General features: G+C 41.5%; 2 protein-coding genes across 14 annotated transcripts in view; one reads left to right on the top strand and one right to left on the bottom strand.

The window, feature by feature from the left end:
• The first annotated feature begins 107 nt into the window (after nucleotides 1-107).
• LOC110979704 (uncharacterized) lies at nucleotides 108-4,011 on the top strand. The gene is made up of 3 exons (XM_022235746.2): nucleotides 108-428; nucleotides 956-1,006; nucleotides 1,392-4,011. Exons 1-3 carry the CDS (start codon nucleotides 240-242, stop codon nucleotides 1,554-1,556), a joined length of 405 nt encoding a protein of 134 aa, XP_022091438.2. The 5' UTR covers nucleotides 108-239; the 3' UTR covers nucleotides 1,557-4,011.
• The window catches only part of cacna1g (calcium voltage-gated channel subunit alpha1 G), a 129,285-nt gene continuing 122,732 nt past the window's right edge, over nucleotides 1,825-8,377 (bottom strand). For all 13 annotated transcript variants that reach the window (XM_087139448.1, XM_087139446.1, XM_087139445.1 and 10 more), the window contains one exon: nucleotides 1,825-8,049. In XM_087139448.1, coding sequence (XP_086995574.1) covers nucleotides 7,085-8,049 — 965 coding nt within the window. In that variant the 3' untranslated portion in view covers nucleotides 1,825-7,084. The remainder of the gene's footprint in view (nucleotides 8,050-8,377) is intronic.

Here is an 8,377-nt window from a genome sequence, read left to right as displayed (position 1 = left end):
AGTGTTGTTTTCCCGTGGAAAATTTGCGTAAAAGCGGAACAGCCTGTCTTTGATTTTTTTTTTAGTTTATTTCAAAGCGCCCTCTCTTGTTCACTCTGAGCATTTTGTTTACGGAAACCATGGTGCGCTGTAATTGATCCTGGGGATATTTCTCATGCATTTCAGAGAACAATTTTGCCCGCGTATCAGAGAACATAGTTTTTTATCAAGTGCTGTTAACCATTGCAATACAGGTCAGGATGTCTCGGCTTCCAGCGGGCGGCCAGCAGCGGCATGTGGAGTATGACTTGCCGGAGTCCTGTTCGTCTAGCTCGGTGGGTCTGCCACACATCAGCCTGAGAGGCAATCTGCCTCACTCCCAGTCCTGGACGGTGGTGCCCGAGTACAACATGTCACTCAGGCAGCAGAAGGAAATCGATCCATTTGAGGTAAGTTATTCTGAATCAAAATATCGAGTTTGCTAGAAAGGTGATATTGCGAATCTGGAAGAGGCACAACGTTTTCCCCAATCAGGCAATGTTTGCATGGAATCCTGCACTACTCATGCATATGGGCCTATGTATCACTTTTGTGTGCAAGAATTTCTCTATAGGGCATTCATGTATCAATGGAAACTTGATATGGATCTAGATATTTGCATAACTCATGTCATATGGTGGAAATTTCATTGAGCTACTAGGCCTAAACGGTTTCTTTACATTTTAACGAACTTTGCTTGGATGTAGCTCTCCTAAAGTACCAAGTGCAACATTCGTATTCCTCTTTTTCGATTTTGGACGGGATCGTAATCCAAAATCAAAAAAGAGGAGTACTAATGCTCCAATTAGTAGAGCTAGCCTGGATATAAAATTCAGCATAGATCTGCTGACACTTTGTGAAAATGCGTTGTTTACTGTCTTCTCAAATTTAAAACGGCTTGGTTTCCTTTTATTGTCCTTTCCATTTATTCCAACAGTATTGGAAGTGCGATGTTCAAAGCCAAATTGCTAACATGGCAGATAAATTGGTAAGTAAATCCTTGCCAAACATCCCCTACGTACATTTTTTTTTCATTGCAGGGTTGCCTATTAAAAGCCTCAGCAAAATTCATCTACAGTGCACAGTGCATGTGCCTGCATTTGAGTTATTTTAATAGACAAAGCAAACTGAAAATGCTCATTAACTGATTGTGCACTTAGTTGTAGGTGTATTGGCCTCGACGCATCACCTGATAATACAGAGATATTCAAAAAGCCCTACAAAACCTGTACAGAATTTCACCTTTTCCTTTAGGTTTGTGCACAAATATGGATGTGTTGAGGGGGCTTCGTGTTAAGGGGGCTTCACTTTCAGCTGCGGGTTAGCACTCTAGTAAGTTCACGCAGCCGTGTGGTCACATTTCTCTTTTACAGCGAAATTCATTGGAGCAGTACCCAGACCCGTCGACCAGATATCTCAAGGCAGATGGGAGGTCCTCCGTGGTGGAGTCAGACTTTGAGCGGCGGAAGGCAGAACAGCTCAAGCAGCAGACGAGAACGATAACCAACTCACTGGCCTACGGCCTGGGGAGAAAGTGAACGTGTTAATGCACAGAATGCAGTTGAGATTGAACAAGTTGGAATTGGCAAAGCCCACAATGTGTGCTGTGTAACGTTAGAGTCTTTCCATCCATACATTCATGTCACCTTTTTTTCACTGCACACACACAACTGCATGAAGACTTATCACTGTTATGCAATCATCCAACCGAAGGTGTCAGGTCTGACTTGGAAAGAGACCCAACTACAACACCATAAGCAGTGTTTGAAATTTTAAAATAGAAAGTAAGCAGCTGAACATCAGGTGTTTTGTATAAAAGCTATTTTTTATTTGTTGTCACAAAAGGCAGTTGCAGACATTAAATTATTCATCACATGTACCCATCTTTGTTTTTGTTTTTTTTTTAAGTTGCTTTTTATTACAAAGTTGTTGAACAGGGTTTGGGAAAGGGCGGTCAGTTTGACATTATGAAGTATAAATCTCTACAAATGGGTCTTGCCATGAGGAAGTTGTTTGTTGTGCTTTGACAATTATGAGAGCCAACTTCATGGAACAGTTGAGTACAGAGATCAGCTTAGCATAGATGATTACTTGGTTAGGAAAAAATGGTGACCAGCTTTGACGTATTGTGGTGTCATTATGTGAGACTAGTTTTCAACAGGTTTCTGCCCAGTATGTGAATTTGCTAAGCAGAAATTTTGTTGGCTGCTTCATGGAATTGGCTGTGTTTATCTCAAGATTTCATTTCTAAAACTATTTTGCTATTCTGGACATCTATTCTGAAAAGGGAGACCAATTTGGAAGCATCAATCACGTCTTTCCTAAAAATGTGTAGTTGCAGAGTAAATGATCTAAACTAGGCAGGACTTCCAGATGAATTTTGAGATTTTGTTCATGTGTTTCGCAAACGTGAGGAATGGATCTTATCTGGGTAAAGCACAGCTTTGTTCCTTTAAGAATGCATCTGTGTCCTGGATCGGTGCAAATGTTTCAAGTATCAAATAACACTGCTGGCAATAATTTCAGAGGAACACTTTGGAGTACATGGAATGAACTGGAGTTCTATTGTACAGATTTCACACTTGGTGTCCAAACATTATCCCACAAAAGAGGCATTTACAAAGACTTCACAATTAATTTGTAAGTGTGAAGTCAGTTGACTTTAGAGGTAGGATACATTTTTTACCTAGGTCACATTTTCTTGAAAATACAGTTTTATATTGTCAAAATGTATGGCACATTCCTCATAGTGTGTGGCATCTATACACATGCATTGGTACAGGCAACAATAGCTTCACTGACTGCTTATTCACGTCAACCTGGGTAATGATGTCCAAAACAAACTCAACTGTTGAAAAGTTGAAAAGCACAAGAAACAACTTGAGGCAAGTCTAATTCTAGGGATCACCTTTGACCTTGGGTCACCAAGCACATAAATCACCACTTAATTGCATTGATACACCTACTTTACACCACTGTCGTATGTCCTGGCAAATGCGTTACACGGCACAGAATCAGAAGGGACCATACCCACAGACAATGCAGTGTGAAGTAATTCTTCGTCAACACCCAATTTTTAAGACTACATGTGTGACTTTGTATGACAATAAGCGGGGTGATATTCCATTTTTGCTTCTATGCAAAATGTAACTAAGTTCTTCTGATAACAGATTCTGTAAAGTTCTGCATTGTACAAAGTAAGATACAACATGTACATTATGCAATACAAGGGCATAAACTTTAACAGCATTTTACTTGCTTGGTGAGAACAGAACTTTATGCAATTGCTTACGTTTGCTGACAAGGTTATTGTAAACTCATAGCTGACATAAGAGAGGGAAGTTACTTTGTGAAGCAAAGATTAATGATTTATTTAAAAGATATGAGAAGGATGCCCAATGAAGTCCACTTGGATGTAGGAATATTGGAACGGCAGAGGAGGTGGATTACATAAAAGTCTGTCATAAAAGGAAGTGAACTGTACTTTTTACTCGGAGTTGAGACAAGTTGAGGCGAGATGTGGAGAAGACATAACGGTTGGAACTCACAGGAAGTGGAAGGAGGAATCGGTGCTTTATTATACCCAACAGAGAAACTCAATGTCAAACTTCAAGGTGTAGGTTATTCAAATCTTTGTGGGTTTTTTTGGTGATAATTGTTAAGATTGATGCGAGTGGGCTTAAGTCACTGCAGTGTTATTTCATTTCATTGGGAGTGGAGGATTTTGAAGGTCATGTATTGTCATTCTTAGAAAACTCATACCTGGCACCAAATGCTTCCATTACTATCATGCATTAATATATATTATTAACTGAATCTTTAGATATAAGCAAATTAATGATCATGTGCATGATACAGATGTGGTATATAAATGTATATTGCTTTGCAAACTAAATCACTTATTGTACAGGCTTCTCTTGAAGATTTACAACAATGTCTTCATGGTCCAGCCAATGAATAAACCAAGACAATGGCCAAACTGAGCCACAAAGTAGTGAATAGATACATACATTACAAGATTACTAGGTTTATCGGCTGAACAACACACACAGTTAGGTATTACAGAAGCTGACGAAATAAAGGTTACATTCAAAATCAAAGAAAACTCAGATCTGTCCTGTGCACTAACATATTCTTGCACAGTTGCCAAAAAAAAGCAAAACAAAAACAAAAAAAAACCCAAGTCTAGTTGTGCCAGCACAAAATATCACACCTAAAACAAACCTGGAAAGTTTTCATAGTGAGCTCATTGACTGCTTTATCAATGCAAAATACGCTACCAACAAAATCAACAAACCAAGGTTATGACAGAAGAAGAAAAAACGCACAACGAAGCACATGAGGAGAGGGATGATTTTGATAGTTAGACATACAGGATCACAGTGCCAGAACTAACAGGGAACAAAATGAAATCAGTGAAACCACACGGGGAAAGAACAATGCATGATACACAAATGCCACAAAAGTTTGGCAGATCTATGCTAAGTGTAAATTTTGTGCTTCAGTGAAAGATACCTTTTCAGTTTGGCATAGCATCACCAGAAGATATCAGATATTCTGTGTGTTGTGTAAGTCAATGTGTATGTAAGCTGAAAAAAAGGTCATTTGGTCAAGACAGATACTCCAAAATCCACAGGATTTTGAGAATTATATAAGATTAAGGATGGTGCACCCCAGCCACTGTCACTTTTAATAGGCCTACGTAGGCCTTGATGCTCCTTGAGTGTTACAAAAATGTGCCGTTGGATTTCTGCAGTGGAGGATTCAGGAGGAAGTCCTGGCAAAATACCTTAGGAGCTGGGTATTAAGGGTTACATGAACTGAGCTGAGAACCCATTGCATGACAAAGTGCCACTGGCATGCTTGTGATCAGCCAAAAACAAGGTGACCGCTGTGACTTTTGCATGCATTTGTGTTACAAGAAACGCTGGGTTGTTCAGGAAACTGAGGCCCTCTATCCTTGAGCCAATTTGGCTTGTTTTCTTAATCCCTCCGTGTAACACAACCTTTCATATTAAGTCATTAGTCACTGTGCTACCATCTGGTCCAAACCACCCCCAGCCCCTAAGCAATCTTGCTGTCTGGATTGACGTTTAAAAAAAAGAATATCATGTAGTGTAGGTGTTAATGGGTGAAGGTATATATCAGACACTTCAAAAAATTCTTTCTCATCTTTAGCTAGGAAGTTACCACACTGTGTCAACTTTGTCTACGGGTTAAGTAGGCCTACTAGAGTGCCATGTGTATGTTTAACAGCTACCTCCATGTCACATCTTCTGTAATGTCTGTTATTAATACAAGAGTGAAAACTTGACAGTTTCACGACAAATAAAGCATGCAGAGGTGTGCAAATGTTTCTACCTGTGTGAAAAACTGACTACTGGAACATCATCTGTTGCAAAGTGAACACAGTTTTCATGTCGTGCTGCGGTGCGGTACATAGGCTGTATTGAAACTTTGCCGAGCTACAGAATGGAGCTTACCCAATCAATTTGGGCAAATGATCACTTTGTGTAAGTTCAAATTGATGTGCTTGAAAGATACCGAGTTTGGCACTAGGCAGTCATGAGATGGCAACGTTTGGTAGATGGCGCCACAGGGTAGTGACTATTCTGCCAGCAAAGGTTGACTGCTCAAGGTTGACCACTGGCTAAGTTTGGCTGCTTGTCAAGTCTGTCTCGTGGCCACATTTGGCTCTTGATCAAGCTTGGCACCTGATCAAGCTCAGCATTTGACCACTACTTAAGTTGGCTACAGGTGTTTGACTGGAAACTGGGTCAGTCATTGGTCAGGATAGCCGATGGCTAGATTTTGACCGTGGCGAGGTTTTCAAGTTCAGCCAGCGAAACAGCATAGGACACCACCTTTACAAATTAACATGAAGATCTTGAACCAAGACTACTGTGTTTGTACCCTACTAAACCAAAGTACCAAGGTCGACTGCAGTGTGGGACAAGCTGCTGTCTAATTCTGAATCTTGGATATCTTAGATAATAGTATGCATAAATGTGAATTCAACAAATTCCAAGCCTGACTTGCTTTGGTGAAAAAGTTTAACTGCTGAATCATCAAGTAACACAATTTGTTTAAAGAAGGATACAGAGGTATATCATAAAACTGCCCCATTATGCAAATACTGAACACAGGCCTAATATACACGTATATTGATTGTCATGATTTTCATCCGATTCTGCTTTTGAATTTTGTTAATAAGCTGCACAATTTCAAGAAAAAATCAAAGTCAAAAGCACAAAGCACAGGAACCTTTACCATTCTGACAACGTAAATGACAGTTAAACAATTTTACAACGGTAAATAAATACGTATCCAAAAATATCAGACTTTGATGAATACAAAATGTCGGCGCTACAAAATACACTCCCCTGGAGTAGAATGAGCCCTGGTCATTGGATAAAATAACCTGCTTAATTATGCACATCAGTTTCAATAATGCACAGAAACCAGGCTTTTCCTCTACAAAATGAATTACACCAGACTTTCTATTTTGTACAGATTTGTACACAGTTTGGGGACTCAAGTGGATTGGGTAGTTTTACCCAGTGGCTCACGTGCTTGGAAAAAGGAACTTTTTTTTGTCACTTATTATACAAACACAATTAATGCTTTACTGCAAGCAAAGGAAACAATGTGGTTATCATTCTACATCCTGTCTCCTTGTCCTATGTACAAAAAATTCCGTTATAAACAGTGTGGAGGAAACTTTGGGAATGCATACATCAAGTCGTGAAAGGAACACTTGTGTGAGCTTTACAAACCAAAAACGTAAATGCATACAACACGCCCCACATATGAATTCTCATGCACTTTTAGGGGACCAACAAACTGTGCCATGTACAAATTATTTACTTTTAGCCCATTCTTTGGTTGACAGGTCCCCCTTTTTTCCCATCTTGTGAAAAAAAAAAATTGACCACTTAACTTTACATGCTGTATGCAACATACCGATATGTTGCACTTGTTGATTACGAATGTCTTCTTTTCAATGTGTGGCTGAAATCTACTATATTAGGTTAGTGTATAAAAAAGTTGCCCATAACCCCAAGCGTCATACTTTCTCGGCTGGGTCACAGCTGTAGTTACCCTTGGTTTTTTCAGGTTTGTTGGGAGTACAGTCTTGATCCGTCTTTCCTGGATGACTGCCACTATCAGTCCCATCATTTTGCAGTTCACAGTCCTGTAAAATTTCCTTGGGTTGTTTCACCTGTATTTCAGGGATCTCGCCGGACACCGACGGCTCTCTGCTGCTGGGCAAGGATGGGCCGTCTTCTCTCTTCTGGGGCAAGGTTTTGCTCGGTGAGTGCCTCTGCCTCCTTCGAGTCCTCTTACGGTTGGGTGGTGAGCTGCTGTCGCTATCGCTGGAGCTGGTGGCGACACTGCTCTTGGAGGCCCTGCGGTGGGCCTGGTGAGGCTTGTTGGACGAGGCAAGATTGTTGAGGTTGCTTGGGCCAGCAGGGCGGGCTCCCCTGCGCACCCTGGGATGCGCTCTTGGGTCCAAATCCCGGGATTTCTGCCTGACAACATCATCGACGAATGACTTGGATGGTGGCTGCTTGGCAGCATCCCCAGTGGAGGAGTCACTGCTTTTCCTGGGCCACTGCTGCAGGGGTACCTCCTCGGGCTTGGCGTTGCTCTCTGCTTCCCCAGTCCTAAAAGCCAGGTCTGAGCTCATGTCCCGGTCGGGGTGGGTAGGCCCCGTGGGCAGACTGAGATGCCTGGCGGCATCTTTGCTGCTGGGCCCAGTCCTGTCTGGGTCGCTGTCCAACTTGGCCTGACTGTCCGATCTCGGGGAGGCGGTGGAGAAGGAGCTCCTGGAAGCGGGGCTCTGTTGGCCGCTGCCAATCTCAGATTCCAGGCTCACGGAAGAGATCCTGGGTCTGTCTCCAGCAAGATGATGGGATGAGGAGGACGTCGATGATGAATGCTCATTGTCCGACGGCAGCTGTATATGGGGGACCTGACACGGCAATTGCTGCTTTCTCTCTGTACTCGCTGTTTGCTGTGATGGTTCTCCTGTTAAACAATATGTTTTAAAAAATACCCCCATCATAAATATTGAACGTGATAATACAAGAAAATCTCCTCTGACAAAAGCCAATTTTCCCTGATTACAACCATACTCATACTCAAACCATACTTGTTTATCCTACATGATGTCCGTGACGAGCAGGGTGCCCAAAGAGATTCAGACAACTCGCATGGTGTCACTGCTGTAACTTACAAAGTGCTCCTTCAGTTTGTGCACAAAACTTAAACTGTTTGGTGACTTGTTTACTTTTTCTGGTTTTAATAACCTGAAACCTTATCTGCCAATTCCAAAAACACCTTTCGGAAGACAAAA

This window comes from Acanthaster planci, linkage group LG07, assembly GCF_054643075.1.
Source record: "Acanthaster planci isolate LZ-2023a linkage group LG07, COTS_SCS, whole genome shotgun sequence".
Classification (NCBI taxonomy): Eukaryota; Metazoa; Echinodermata; class Asteroidea; order Valvatida; family Acanthasteridae; genus Acanthaster; species Acanthaster planci.
Note: the sequence above shows the minus strand (reverse complement) of the source record. Positions and strands in the feature narration are given on the sequence as shown.

Coding starts and splice junctions, on each gene's coding strand:
- LOC110979704 (XM_022235746.2), top strand. CDS start 240: ATGTCTCGGCTTCCAGCGGGCGGCCAGCAGCGGCATGTGGAGTATGAC. Junction 429..955: donor AGGAAATCGATCCATTTGAG/GTAAGTTATTCT, acceptor TTATTCCAACAG/TATTGGAAGTGCGATGTTCA. Junction 1,007..1,391: donor CTAACATGGCAGATAAATTG/GTAAGTAAATCC, acceptor TCTCTTTTACAG/CGAAATTCATTGGAGCAGTA.